Genomic DNA, 14,431 nt, shown 5'->3' with positions numbered 1-14,431 from the left:
AGAGAATGAGAGAGAGAGAGCACGAGAGGGAAGAGGGTCAGAGGGAGAAGCAGACCCCCCCCCTCGCTGAGCAGGGAGCCGGATGTGGGACTCGATCCTGGACTCCAGGATCATGACCTGAGCCGAAGGCAGTCTTTTAACCAACTGAGCCACCCAGGCGCCCCTATTTTATTTTTAAAGATTTTATTTATTTATTTGAGACAGAGAGAATGAGAGAGAGAGAGAGAGAGAGCACACGAGAGAGGGGAGGGTCAGAGGGAGAAGCAGACTCCCTGCCGAGCAGGAAGCCCGATGCAGGACTCGATTCCGGGACTCCAGGATCATGACCTGAGCGGAAGGCAGTTGCTTAACCAACTGAGCCACCCAGGCGCCCAGCAATTAAAAATTTTAAATAGTAGTGATCATTTATTATGCACTCTATGTCAGCCATTTTGTATAAACTATTTATTAACATAACTAATAACATAGATAACGCTTCTGGGTGAAAATTCAAACAATATATAGGCATATGGAGTAAAAAGCATTTTTTCCTCCCCAGGTGTCGCCACCCATTCCGAGTTTGGGGTGCATTCCTCCAGATACGGATAGACAGACCTATCTCCAACCTTATCATGTGTATCAGATTAGTCCCACTTTACAGATGAGGAAACTGCAGCACAGAAAAGGTTGAAGCCTTCATCCAAGACCAAGACCTGGTACGGGAAGGAGCTAAGATTCAAATCCAGATCCTCTGACTCACAAATCAACGCATTCCTTCTGCTATGCCCCGCGTGTAAAATTTTATGGATAAAGAAACCGAGGCTCACAGAGGTCCCTGAGCTGTCACACCGCACAGTTCACAGCCCCATCCCGGAGAGGCAGGGGTGACCGGGCTCGCACAAGGGCTGCGGGGAGCCGAGCGCAAGGACTGCCGCTGGCCCGGGGTCCGACGGCTCCGCTCGCAGCCGCGCGCCTCCCCTCCCGGCGCGGGGCTCGCCCACGCCGCTCCTGTGCAGGTGCCCCCCCTCCCTCGCCCCCTGGCGCCCCTGGTGCCGCCCGCGCCGACCCGGTCGGGATGCCGGGGTCCCTGAGTCCTGAAGCCCCAGCCGGGCCCAGCGCACTGGCCCCAGGGACCGTGCCCAGAGCGACGGCTGCCTCCGAAGCGGGCAGGGACCGCCGCGGCTTCGCCCGAGCCGTCGTCCGGCGCCCGGCACGCAGGGGTGGTCGAGGACCGCAGCCCCGGGGTGGGTGGCCGCGGCGAGCAGGGGGTGGGGGGCCGCCGAGGGGCGCGGGCCGGGCGCGTGGCGGGCGGGGCGCCGGCGGGCGGGGGCGGGCGCGGGGGCGGAGCCGCGGCCAGAGGCGGCCGTGTCCCGAGCCCGGCTCAGGGGCCGGAGTGGCCGCCGCGGAGCCAGGCTGCCTCCAGGGAGCGCCCGGGCACAGAAGGGTTAACGGGCCGCCGGGGCCCGCGCAGAGCAGGTACAGACCCCTCCGGGACCACCCCCCTCCCCGGCCCCGGCCGCCCTCTCTCCCCGGTCCCGTTAGAGCCCCCGCCGCGCGCGCCCGCGCCGCCCCCCACCCCCGCTCCCCGCGCCCCGCGGTCGTGCCCCAGCCGCGACCCCGGCCCCAGCTCTGTAGCCTCGGAAGATCTTCCAGTTCCTGGGGTCGAATTCCTGGGGAGGGGGCTCTGATCCCGTGGAACTGTGGCCGCATCACCCGGGCGGAGAATCAGCCAAAATTCCTACTAAGTCACGGAGTAAAGTTGGAAAACATACCCAGGACCTCCCCGCACGCGCCGGCGCCTCCTGCCCTCCTCCTCTAGGAGGGTGCTCCTTGGAGGATGTGGGCCCCTGCCACCCCCTTAAGTCCTGGAGTTGCGGCCAGGGACGCCGGGAGGGTTGCCGAGGGGTGCCTTTGATCCAGCTCAGCCTGATGACTAGAAAGGAAGGACACCTGTTTGGATGGTCCTCCAGGACCCAGGAATGGAGGGCACGGTGAGGACCAAGGAGTTCTGACCCAGGACAGGGACTCTCCAACCAGCCCTGAAACATGCCGTCCCACCCCCTCCCCCTGCAGCAGCAACCCATTTCCCAGGAGTGGGTCCCTCTGGGGGTGAAGGGGTTAGCCCTGCCCAGGCCTCTCCTCCTTGATCCTCACCAGCCAGTGTGGAGGTATGGCCAGGAGGAGCCCGGGTTTGGCCAGATCAGTGTCCAGCCTGGCAGCGGGGTGACCACTTCTCACCTCTCCTTTCCTCACCCTGGGCAGTGAGACACACCAGATGAGGAACATGAAAAGGGGTGAGGAGCACAAATGTGTGTCTGTTTCTGCAGTGGAGGGGGTGTCAGCCCCCTGCCCAGCTGTGCAGGGGGTGGCATAGGACTTTTCCAGAGAGGGAGCCAGGCCTGGCCAGGGCTCCAGGAGTTCACGTCACCCCCACCCCCCACCCCTCACTTCTCCAGGGAACTGCCAAAGCCAAACCCAGATCAGGACAGGATTATGTGTACTGGGTAGACCCATAGAGAGAGACAGCAAGATACAGACCCCGGGGGGGGGGGGGGGGGGGGGGCAGAGAAAAGCAGAGGCCGGGAGGGAGTGGAGAGGGTACCCAGCAGTAGAGAAGGGGAAGACAGTGACCATCACCGCCATCTCTCCTCTTCAGCCTCAAGCAACAGAGTCAGGCAGAGAGCTGAAGGTTTGGGTGGACCGTTGGCCCTTCTCTGGAGCCCCTACGCCCCCATCGGGGTGGAGCTGCTGACCTCAGTGGCCAGCCCAGCCAGGGGAAGGAGCGGCCATCAGCAACCCCTTCCCAACCCAAAACAGCTGAGGTGACCCTGTGCATTCAGATGCAACCTCTGCAAACCCTCCCTCAAACTTCCAAGTCTTGGGGTCTCAGAGAGGGGAGTGGGGCTGAGAGTGTTGCTACCCCCAAGTACATTCCTGCCCTTCGCTCTGTCATTTTCCTGCCCCTGAGCTGGCCCACCTCGGCATTAGCTCCTTGGATTCCTCTCCCGGGTGCCTTTCAGATCCAACAGAAACATTTTTTTTTTTCCTGGAAAGCAGAATTGAGAGCGGGTTGGGGAGTGCGGGTGGGAAGGGCTCATGCTGAGCAGCAGGGGGCTTTGAGACCAGGGTAGGGCTCCCAGCTCCACTTCCCTGATGATGAAAGCTAGACTTCAGGATGGACGTCCTGGCTCCCCAGAATGATAGGCCTGTGGTTGGGGAGCAAGGGCAGCTCTAGCTGCATCTCTCCTTCCCAGGTTCCCCCAGCCCATCATCACTGGGCCTGAAATAAGCCTCATTGAACCAATGCCCAGGGACTCTGGCCCCTAGAGGGAGGTTAAATAAAATGGGAAAATCACCTGCTTCTCTAGAGATTAAACCATCAGCCCATTTAGTTTATTTCTTGCTAGAAAGTGTTTCGAGGCGGGCAGAGATGCGCCTGAGTGTTCCAGAAGGAGCTTAGTTAAAAAAGGGAAGAAAAGCCTGGGAGTCAAGTAAGAAAAGGAAAGCCCAAGGGGGCTCCGGTCAGCTCCTCAGAGTGGGTATCGGCATGTCCTCACCCATGCCTCCCTCAACTGTCCAGGACCTCTGGAAGGGCAGGAGGCAAACCAGAGGAAAAATCATCTTAAGGAAGACGCGTGTGCCTGTGTGGCCTGAGCCGGCCTGGAAGCAGGCCCCAGTGGGGATGAGGGAGGAGCTGAGGAGTTCCTGCAGGCTGAGGGGAGGGGACTGTGCCCCCGTCGGGAGGCTGAGGTCAGACCCCCACCCTCTAGCCTCAGCGGTCGGGAAAGGGCAGCATTCCTTCCCGCTCTCACCCTTAGGGTCATAAAGGGGTGGGCCACACTTCCCCCACCCCTCCATCCTCACTCGGAGATGCCCTTCTGAGGAGCCATCCCCGCCAACCCCCAGCTTTCTGGAGACAGGAGAGGTAACCACCAGGCTTCTGTCCCCGCAGAGCGCGCCCCCTCCACACCCAGATGCCTGAGTAGTGTGTTTACTTCCGGTCCCCTCTCCCCGGCCCGGGGCGTCGAGGGAGGAGCGATGGAGAAGTGGGCGGGCAGGTAAGTGTGGGGCTGCCGGCCGGAGGGGCGGCTCTGTCCCTGGAAGGGAGGGAAAGGCCATTACTGGGCGGGGCGGGGGCAAGTGATGGGAAACTTCTGCTTTCTGAGAAGCTAGCCTCAGGATGTGGGGAGCCTGCTGCGGGGGAGGGGGTGTCATAACACCTCGTCTGGCTGGTTTGCAGGCCCCGGTTGTGTCTGATGCTGCTTCTGTCCCTCCCTGAGCTCTGCCTGGATCAGGAGGTAAGCCAGGGACCAGAGGTTGTGCTCCTGTCATCCTCCCTGGCGCCCACCCCACTTCTCCAAGCCAGGCGTCGGACTGGCCATTCGCGCAGCTTCTGATGAGCCATGGCGCCTTTCACATTTGCCTTCCTCCCACCCCCCAACTCACTGACTCCTTGCCAAATTACGTCAAGTCTTTTGTCTGATCTTTTTGTCCACACAGGTGTTGTCTGGACACTCTCTTCAGACACCCCCTGAGGAGGGTCAGGGCCCTGAGGGTGTCTGGGGTCCTTGGGACCAGTGGGCCTCTTGCTCCCAGCCCTGTGGAGTTGGGGTGCAGCGCAGGAGCCGGACCTGTCAGCTCCCTACAGCTCAACTCCACCAGGGCCTGTCCTTCCCACCCCGGCCCCCAAGACATCCAGAAGCCCTGCTACCCCGGGGTCAGAGCCCCAGACCTCAGACTTCCCGAGAAACCCTCCCCCTGTACAAGCCACAGCCTCGGGGAAGAGGTGGCCCACGTCGAGGTCCTGCTTCCCAACTAGGGAGAGCAGAGGCCCGGGAGATTCCAGGAGCTCGGAGGTGAGGGGTGGGGCTTCGAGGGGAGGGCGGGGCCTCGGGTGAGGGGCGGGGCTCGGGAATGAAGGAGAGGGAGCAAAGGTGCTTGGCTTAGGGAGGATTATCTTTGGTGCTAGGAAGCAGGCCGGGGAGGCAGGTCGGAGTCGGCCAGAGCTGTGACCCCATGTCTGCTACACCTTCTCAGGTCCCGGGTTCGAGACTCCATCAAGCCCGGAATGTTTGGTTATGGGAAAGTGCCCTTTGCTTTGCCACTGCATCGGAATCGCAGGCACCCCAGGGGGCCGCCCAGAGCTGAGCTCTCCCAGGCCTCAGATCTTCCATCCCTGACTCCAAGGACAGAACCAGCCTCCATAAACCACACAGCTCAAACTCAGCTCCCTCCTACAGAACTTTCTGCCCACTCCCCACCACCCCCAGCAGAGCCCCCAAGCCCTGAAACTGCTCAGACGGAGGTGCCCTCTAGAACCAGGCCTGCCCCCACACGGCCCCACCCCAGAGCCCAGGCCTCTGGCACAGAGCCCCCCTCATCCATCCCCTCCCCAGGAGGAAGTAGCTCCTTCCACGTGTCCCCTCAGCCAAGAACGCCAGATTCCCAGGGTTGGGCCAGTCTCCGGGTGGCCGAGAGGCACCCTAATCCTTTCCTTTCTGTCCCTCGGGGCAGAGGCCACCAGAGCCAGGAGCACTGGAGACCTGGGGGGAATCTTCATGGGTCCCTCATGGAGTCTGCCTCCCACTACCCGGATGGCTGGTTGCCTCTGCTGAGTGATGGTCCCCACTCCAGTTCCCTCTGGAGCCTCTTTGCTCCCAGTAGCCCTGTCCTGAGATGTTCTGGGGAGAGTGAGCAGCTGAGAGCCTGCAGCCAAGCGGTGAGTTCTTCCTTGGACCATCCCCTCCCCAGACTTGCGATTCTGTTTCCCTGACCCTGAGTCTGGGTCCTCAGCTTGTCAGATCTGGACCTGAGGGCAAAGGGCCTTGGCGTCTGACCTCCTCAGGGTAGGGGCCTTTGAGCTCTTCCACAGACCTGACCTCCCCTCCCACGCCCCCAAAGCCAGCCCTGACCCACACCCCATTTTCCTCCCCAGCTTTGACTCCTCTGTATCCCCCACCTCAGCCCTGCCCCCCTGAGCAGCCAGACCCCCGGGCCCTGCAGTGTGCAGCCTTTGACTCCCAGGAGTTCATGGGCCAGCTGTACCAGTGGGAACCCTTCACAGAAGGTGAGGTTTCTAGCCCACCCGCCCTGGGAAGCTGAGCTGGCTTCGGACTGGGAGATGATGGGGAAAGGGAGACCCTTTTTTTCTGTAGACCCTTGCATTTCCCCTCTGTGTAATATTTTCTTTCTTATTTCTCAGGGTTGGGGTGAAGAGACAGCACAGGCCAGGAAAGGGGCGTGGGTTTCAGACAGGGCCCAGCAGTCAGATGGTGATGGATAACCCCGGGGGGGGGGGATCAGGCTGGGAGACAGAGTGCCCAGAGGTGCCCTTTGGCTGGCTTCCTCTGGGAAGAAGCCCGTCCCAGGAGGTGGGGCGGGCATGATGCGAGAAGGGCATGGTCAGAGAGACCCTGTCCGGTGGTGACAGCAGGGTGGGGCAGGCTGGCGGTGGACCACTTGCTCCCAAGTTACCGTCCACTTGATTTTCAGCCTGTGTCAGCCCGATGCCAGGAAGCCCCTCATGAGCTCACATAACCATAGGTTTTGGGTATCTCTTCTCTCTCACGGCTCACAACCCCTTTGCTGATCTCAGTGACCTCAACTGACCTGACTCAACTTTTATGGGACCCTCAAAGCAACGTTTCAGAATATGGAATTGTCCTGTCTCCATCCCTGGAGACGTAGGCGAGCTCAGGATGTTCTATAGCTGAGATGGGACTTTTGTCAGCCTCCCGCCAGGGACCCCAGCTAACCACTCTCCCACCCTGTCTCTTAGTTCAGGGCTCCCAACGCTGTGAACTGAACTGCCGTCCCCGCGGCTTCCGTTTCTATGTCCGTCACACGGAAAAGGTCCAGGATGGGACCCTGTGTCAGCCTGGAGCCCTAGACATCTGCGTGGCCGGCCGCTGTCTGGTGAGAGAGGGTGGAGTGTGTGTGTATGTGCACACCCATGCACACACACGCAGGCGTGCAGTCTCCTTAGTCATCACCACAGAGACAAAACACCAGGCTGAGATTGCAAAAAGGAAAGTTCTCACCTGCCCAGCTGGAGGTGAGAGCAGAGCCGGAGGCCGAATTGCCGGAAGAAACCCCTCAGGCACTTCCCTGCTTTCCTGAGGCTGGCTGGGGATGGTGGGCTGGCATAGGAACATCTTCTCACTCAACAGTGTGAAGATCAAGATGCAGGGTGAGCTGGAGGGTCCCAAGAGGACCAGGCGGGGGTGCGGCGGTGTCTGGCTTCAGGCAGCCCCTGCCTCAATCTCCCCCAGAGCCCCGGCTGTGATGGGATCCTCGGCTCTGGCAGGCGTCCGGATGGCTGTGGGGTCTGTGGAGGGGATGATTCCACCTGCCGCCTGGTCTCTGGCAACCTCACGGACCGGGGGGGCCCCCTGGGCTATCAGAAGATCCTGTCGATTCCTGCTGGAGCCTCCCAGCTCCAGATTGCCCAGCTCCGGCCCAGCTCCAACTATCTCGGTGAGCTCTCCAGATTCTCTGAGTCTTGGGTCCCCGTTCCAGTCCTGGTCTCTTGGTTCAGCCCTCCACACCCCCGTTGAGCACAGCAAATGGGCCAAGCAGAGAGAAGTCAGGGGCTCCTTCCCTTGCGGAGGTGGCGGAGGAAGCCGAGAGGGTGCGGGGCATCGGGGCCTCTGTGTGGAGGAGCACGGTGTGACTGACCTCGTGTCCTGACCTCCGATCTCCAGCCCTTCGAGGCCCTGGGGGCCAGTCCATCATCAATGGAAACTGGGCTGTGGATCCCCCTGGGTCCTACTCAGCCAGCGGGACTGTCTTCCTGTACAACCGTCCTTCTCGAGAGGAGGGCAAGGGGGAGAGTCTGTCAGCCAGAGGCCCCACGACCCAGCCTGTGGATGTCTACGTGAGCTTGGGGCCTGGGGAAGCTGGACTGCTGGACGGGGTGGGGGCCTTTCCCTCTGGGGGCAAAGTTGTGGGCCACAAGGTGGAGAAGAAGGCTAGTGGTATGCGCCCCCTTACCTCCCCCAGACAATTCATTATCTTCTCTCTCCCCAGGTGATCTTTCAGGAGGAAAACCCAGGCATTTTTTATCAGTATGTTATCTCCTCACTTCCTCCAAACCTTGAGAGCACCACCGCAGAGCCCCACCTCCCCCAATTCCAGCCGGGTGAGACTCTGCTCCTCAGACCTAGGAGGCGGGGAGGGGCTGAAAGCGGAGCTTCAGGGCAGTGGGGCGTATTTGATTTGCCTACTCAACTGTCCCTGCACAGAGATTTTGAGAGTAGAGCCCCCACCCGCTTCGATGCCCCGCCCTGCCCGGACCCCAGGCACCCTCCAGCGTCAGGTGCGGATCCCCCAGATGCATGCTCCACCCCATCCCAGGACATCCCTGGGTTCTCCAACTGGATACTGGAAGCGAGTGGGACACTCAGAGTGCTCAGCATCCTGTGGAAAAGGTGAGACTTCAGGCACCAGCCTGTATTCCTGGCACCCTTAGCCCAAATCCCTGACTTGGCACTCCTGATCCCACACTCTGGATTGTGGGTCCATACCTCCACTCTGTGCCAGGTCAATTTCCAGTGTCTGGGACCCCACTGACACTGGGCTCTGAGCCATCCTGCCTCTCCTGGCTTCCCTCTCATCCACTTCAGGTGTTTGGCGCCCCATTTTCCTCTGCATTTCTCGTGAGTCAGGGGAGGAACTGGATGAACACAGCTGCGCCGTGGGTGCCAGGCCCCCAGCCCCCCTTGAGCCCTGCCATGGTCCTCCGTGCCCCCCATAGTGAGTATGACCCACAGGGAGGGCTAGGGTCCTAGGAACACAAGAGTTGTCCCAGGCAGACACATCCACACTGCCTTAGGATCTCACCCTGAACTCTGCACCCAGCACGCAAGATCTCCTGGCTGCGGAGGGACAGTATTTGATTAGAAAGGCTTACATTCCCAGGGCGCCTGGGTGGCTTAGTCGGTTAAGCAGCTGCCTTCGGCTCAGGTCATGATCCCAGGGTGCTGGGATCGAGCCCTGCGTCAGGCTCCCTGCTCAGGGGGGAGTCTGCTTCTCCCACTGCCCGCCCCCGCCCCGCTTGTGCACGCGTGCGCTCTCTCAAATAGGTAAATAAGATCCTAAAAAAAAAAAAAAAAAAAAAAAGAAATACGCTCCCCAGACAGGAAGAAAACGCTGGCAGCCTGAGCCCCACGAGGGCACTCAGACTCCAAGTGATGAAACTGCTCCCTCTCGTCTGTGGAGCCCCCCCACCCCGGGGCTGTGGTCCCTCACCCCACACACGGCAGCCCTACCCATCTCGGTTTTCCTCCTCTGTGTCTCTGCCTCTTCTGGCCGCCGCGCCCACAGCTGGGAGGCGGGCGAGTGGACGTCGTGCAGCCGCTCCTGCGGCCCCGGCGCCCAGCACCGCCCGCTGCTCTGCCGGCAGGAGTTCGCGGGGGGCGGCTCCTCGGTGCCTCCCGAGCGCTGTGGGCATCTCCCTCGGCCCAGTGCCACCCAGCCGTGTCAGCTGCGCCTCTGTGGCCACTGGGAGGTTCGCTCCCCTTGGAGCCAGGTGAGCGGGACCCGGCGGGGAGGCTGCTGGGGCGGGAAGGACCCTAGATGAACGGGCACCAGTGGGTGAGAGCAGTGGTCTCTCCAATCCTTTTGAATCAGCGGAGGTTTTTTTACTGTAAGAAGATCTCATGTGAAACCCCCGTCTATAAATCCGATAAGACACTGAACCAGGGGTTGGGGGCCCAGAACCACCTGTTCCGCCTGCCCCTCAGCCCATAAAGCCATGTAACCCCTGAGTCAGGGACCAAAGGCAGGGCCTGGTTTGAAGACCATGGAGCTGGAGGCTGGGGAGGAAGCCGGGGAGTCGGGGCGCTCAGAGGCTCTCCTCCCCTCAGTGCTCAGTGCGGTGCGGGCGGGGCCAGAGGAGCCGGCAAGTCCGCTGCGTGGGCAACAATGGTGACGAAGTGAGCGAGAGGGAGTGTGCGGCAGGCCCTCCGCGGCCCCCCAGCAGAGAGGCCTGTGACATGGGGCCCTGTACCACAGCCTGGTTCCACAGCGATTGGAGCTCCAAGGTGGGCCCCACACCCCTTCTCCAAGTCGTGTGTCCCCGGTGCCCCACACCCAGGACCTTTCGGACACATTTCAGTATACATTTACCGAGCAAGCCCTATTATGTGCTGGATGCTGCTGATGCTGGGAACTCTAAGATAAGTGAGAAAAACCCACATTAGGGTCCTCGACCCCCAGTACAGCTTCCTCTTATCTGGCTGGTACCCGGGGCATTCCCTAACTCTGGGGATCCAGGATGCGCCACCCTCAGCCCCTCCTCCTCCTCCCCAATCCACCACCTTCTCAACAGTGCTCCGCCCAGTGTGGGACAGGAATCCAGCGACGGTCTGTGGTCTGCCTTGGGAGTGGGGAGTCCCATGGGGCGGGCCAGGAGGGAGCAGGAGCAGGGACCAGTGAGCAGAGCTGTGCACCGGGAAGCCGTCCCCCGGACATGCGTGCCTGCAGCTTGGGACCCTGTGAGAGGACGTGGTGCTGGTACACGGGGCCCTGGGCCGAGGTGAGCCAAGAGCCTGGGAGGGGGGTGCCCATCAGTGGGATTCCCTGTGGGCTGGCGGGAGTGATCCCTGTTCTCCCTTCCCCTTGCACACCCTACCCTTGCTCTGTATCAGTGCTCCTCAGAATGTGGCTCTGGCACGCAGCGTAGAGACATCATCTGTGTGTCCAAACTGGGTACTGAGTTCAACGTGACCTCTCCCAGCAACTGTTCCCACCTGCCCAGGCCCCCTGCCCTGCAGCCCTGTCAGGGGCAGGACTGCCAGGACCGATGGTTTTCTACACCCTGGAGTCCGGTGAGTGCCTGGCTCCCTTGTCCTACTAAGCAGGGACTGCCAGGGAAAGGGAGGCTTCTCTCATGGTATCGGACCGTGTCCCAGGATAAGGCCAGCTGCAGTTGGTTCATCATTGTCCCACTTCCTGTAGATGTGGAGGACAGGTGGGCCCTGTGCATGTGGGATTTCATAGTGTTCCAGGAGAGGCCCGCCCCCCGCCCCAGCACACACATGCACACACTACTTTCAGAGAAGGAGGTGGCCTGGGGTTCAGGAGGAACCTGGTCATAGCGAGGGTCTGATTTGATAGCGGGGTCTCCGCAGTGTTCTCGTTCCTGCCAGGGCGGTATGCAGACGAGGGAGGTCCAGTGCCTGACCGCCAACCAGACCCTCAGCGTCCGATGCCCTCCTCACCTGCGGCCCTCCAGGAAACAGCCCTGTAACAGCCAACCCTGCAGCCAGCGCCCCGGTAAGGAGACCTTTTTCCCCCCAGCCCCCAATACAGTGGAGTTGACTGAAGTATGGGGGAGATGAGAGAGGACCAGTGGGAGTGGGCACTGCATCTCCGGAGGGAAGGGTCGGGGTGACATGCCCACTGGCCTCCTCTGTCCCCAGATGATCAATGCAAGGACAGCTCTCCACATTGCCCCCTGGTGGTACAGGCCCGTCTCTGCGTCTATCCCTACTACACAGCCACCTGTTGCCGCTCTTGCGCCCATGTCCTGGAGCGTTCTCCCCCAGAGCCTGCCTGAAATGGGCCCAAGAGACCTTCTCCTCATGGTTTCCTCGAGCCACCATCAGTCACCCACCCATCGGCCCACTCTGTACTCTCTGGCTCTCCAGCCCGCCCTAGTCTCATCAGGGACGCCCCCTAGGGTGGTTGAAGGTGGCAAGGTGACTATCAAGATGTGTGGTTGGGTGTGTGTGTGGTGTGATGGTGTGTGTGCACACACGCCCCCAGTGTGTATCGGGGCCTGCATGGATGTTATGTGTTCACACACGTATATTACTTTCCCCCAAGAAGAAGTGAAACAGACTGAAGAGGAGTGGAGAGGGGACAATGCCTGTTGCCCTGAGACTTTTCTAGGCTGAGAGGAAAGCAAGTTTGCAGCTCCTTAGTAATCCAGACTGCCTAGCAACTGGCCCCCCCCATCGACCCCAACTTTGTGCCCTAAACTTCAGTTCTCATGTTGAGGCCTCACCTCTTCTAAGCCACCATTATCGTCTGACCGCTTCTCCCCACACTTAGTCTCTCTATCCCTACCTCTCATCATCAGCTAGGGATGATGGGGGTCAGCCCCTGCCAATCCTGCCTTACCCCAGGAAGAGAGACTACCTCCCCAGAGCAGGGACGCTGGGCAGAGGATGGGAAAAAGAAAAAATAGAACAAGACACCCTAGCCCCTGCTCCCACTCCACACCTCCTAAAATGGTTCCCACCCCAGAACTAATTTATTTTTTATTAAAGATGATAATGACAACTGAGAAACAGGCTCTTTATTGTCCTGATGGGAACCCAGCCACCTGGGCCACCGAAACAAGCAGCGTGAGGTCAGAATGAGGGGTGGGAAGGGGGAATAGCACCCTATAGCCCAGGCGGAGAGAGTCTGGGCCCAGAAAGGCTATTAAGTGAACCCCAATCCCGGGAGAGGATCCTGGCCAACGGTAGGTTGGTCATCGACCACTAGAGGTCACCACTTCTCCCACTTTAGGTATGGAGTTGGGAGCTTGGTTCCAGAGCTGAGGAAAAACTGCATGGCCTACGGTGGGTTTCTCCGTAGGCTGAGTCTTTCTGTAAAGTCTCGTAGAATCTAGTAACCCTGCTTTCAGTTTGGGGCTGAGTTGAATAGCGGTTGGCTTTGCAGGGGTCTTTTCTCCTGTTCTCCTTCTTTGGCCCTCCCTGCCTGCCTCCCCCGTCCTTTCTGCTATCATCCAGTTCCCTACTGAGGTCTTGGTTTACTGCTTTTGCTAAGGTGGGGGGAAGGAAGTGATTTCTGCCCCTCCCCCCCCGCCCTCAGCGGAAACGCCCGGAGGAGGAGGAGCCTGGCCGGGCCCTACGGGACTTAGGGCGGGGTCGGGGGTGGAGCCAAGGCAGTACTGGATGTCCTGCCAAAGACACATTCTTCAGAGATGTATCATCCTAGCCTCCCTCCCTTCGCTCTTGTCATCTCTCAAGGTAAAAGCTTGCTAGAGGTGGTATGAGAGCGGGCAGCCTTTTTCATAATACAGATCCTTTCCCTGACCCCCTGCGGTTCTGAGGTCTGAGTTCCAGGTCTCTGCTTCTGGAAGCCAGATTTCTTGGGGTTCCCTGTGTCTAGGAGAGGAAGGGTGGCAGTGCAACAGAATCAGACTCATCCCCATTGGAAGCATCCCTCCCCCATCTCTGCACCTCCACAAGTCTGACCAAGTAAGACCATGAGTAAAGGCCTGTGGTAAAGTTGAACTCAGTGACTACTATTTCCTTGAACACACCAAGACCCTGTGAAGGATACCAGAGTTGCCCGAGGATATAGGATTTCTACTCTAGCAGCAAACTGGGGTCATGCTGTTACCTTGGGACGTAGACTTTTCCTGGGTTGGAAGTGGCTGAGAAGGAAGACTTTGGGCAACGTTTTGGGAGGAGAGTGGGTGAGGAAGGAGGCCAAGGGAGTGGAGGGAGAGGAAAATGAAACTGACGAGCCCCGGGGAAGGAGTGAGGAAAAGGGCAAGGCGAGCCCAGTCTCCGTGTTTCTGCTGAGCCTAAAGACGAGGTATTAGACATGTTCTTCTCTCTCTGGTGAACCTGTAAGGGGATCAGAGACGTGGGGGACCAGGGAAGTGGGACCTGAGCCAGCCCAGTAGATAACCGAGGGCTGCAGGCCGAGTCCTAAGACCAAGGGAGGGGTGGCAGTGAATAGCTGCGGCCCTCCCAGCGATTCCTGGAAGCGGCAGCCTGGGCGGTGGCCCCAGCTCAGCTGACTTCTCCGAAGTTCCCCTCCCTCTTAGGGCCTCTCAGGGCTGTTGCTGGGCAGGTTTGGAGTTTGGCCTGAGTCTGAGAACCAATCACAGGTGGGGAATGCAGCCACAACCCTTCTTAGGGCACCCCCAGCTTCAGCACCTCCTTGCTCTTTGTGGTTGCCCCTGAGCTCCCTCACAGCCACCAGCCTCTGACTTCTCAGGATATGGGCTTTCGTTTGGGGGGGGCGGTTTGCCCCCTTTCCCCTTTCATTTTAAAGCTAGGAGGCAGTGCAGCCTCTTAAAGGCTTCTTCCCTCTGGTCGCTGAAGTCAGTATGGGGTCAATGTGGAAGCTTTCAGGAAGGGGAATTTGACCCGGAGCAACCCCTTTTCCTAGTCCCTTCAAGGGGAGTAGTGTGGCCTTTGACCTCTGAAACCCTCTAGAGGGACTTGGGAGAGAGGAAGCTGCAAGCCAAGGCCAGAGAGATGTGGTGGAGGGGCCCCAGGGTTTGGCGCACTGGGGGTAATTTAGGGAAGGACACAGAGGAACTGGACCCCTGAGAATTGAGGTGGGGGTGGGGTAGTTATAGGAACAATCTTGATAATGCATGAGAGAGATCAAGCGTGCAGAAACCAGCCAGCGTCTTGCTGAGTGCTCCTCATTTCTGAGTGTTTGCTGGGGGAAGGGGATTGTAGTTCTCTATCAGTGT

At 59.8% G+C, this 14,431-nt stretch overlaps 1 protein-coding gene across 1 annotated transcript; it reads left to right on the top strand.

Moving 5' to 3' along the window:
* Nucleotides 1-1,345: 1,345 nt before the first annotated feature.
* ADAMTSL4 (ADAMTS like 4) lies at nt 1,346-12,275 on the top strand. The gene is made up of 18 exons (XM_025858306.2): nt 1,346-1,455; nt 3,932-4,037; nt 4,220-4,277; nt 4,480-4,835; nt 5,017-5,698; nt 5,944-6,046; nt 6,758-6,894; nt 7,251-7,455; nt 7,683-7,855; nt 8,008-8,119; nt 8,223-8,408; nt 8,604-8,733; nt 9,304-9,508; nt 9,846-10,022; nt 10,310-10,516; nt 10,629-10,808; nt 11,112-11,256; nt 11,403-12,275. Exons 2-18 carry the CDS (start codon nt 4,018-4,020, stop codon nt 11,537-11,539), a joined length of 3,213 nt encoding a protein of 1,070 aa, XP_025714091.1. The 5' UTR covers nt 1,346-1,455; nt 3,932-4,017; the 3' UTR covers nt 11,540-12,275.
* Nucleotides 12,276-14,431: the final 2,156 nt, after the last annotated feature.

The sequence above is a fragment of the Callorhinus ursinus genome, unplaced genomic scaffold (assembly GCF_003265705.2).
Source record: "Callorhinus ursinus isolate GAN/ISIS: 27379988/994484 unplaced genomic scaffold, GSC_fseal_2.0 scaffold90, whole genome shotgun sequence".
NCBI lineage: Eukaryota > Metazoa > Chordata > Mammalia > Carnivora > Otariidae > Callorhinus > Callorhinus ursinus.
The sequence above is the reverse complement of the archived record's forward strand: the minus strand, read 5'-3'. Positions and strand labels throughout refer to the sequence as shown.

Coding starts and splice junctions, on each gene's coding strand:
- ADAMTSL4 (XM_025858306.2), top strand. CDS start 4,018: ATGGAGAAGTGGGCGGGCAG. Junction 4,836..5,016: donor GAGATTCCAGGAGCTCGGAG/GTGAGGGGTGGG, acceptor ACACCTTCTCAG/GTCCCGGGTTCGAGACTCCA. Junction 10,023..10,309: donor ACAGCGATTGGAGCTCCAAG/GTGGGCCCCACA, acceptor CCTTCTCAACAG/TGCTCCGCCCAGTGTGGGAC.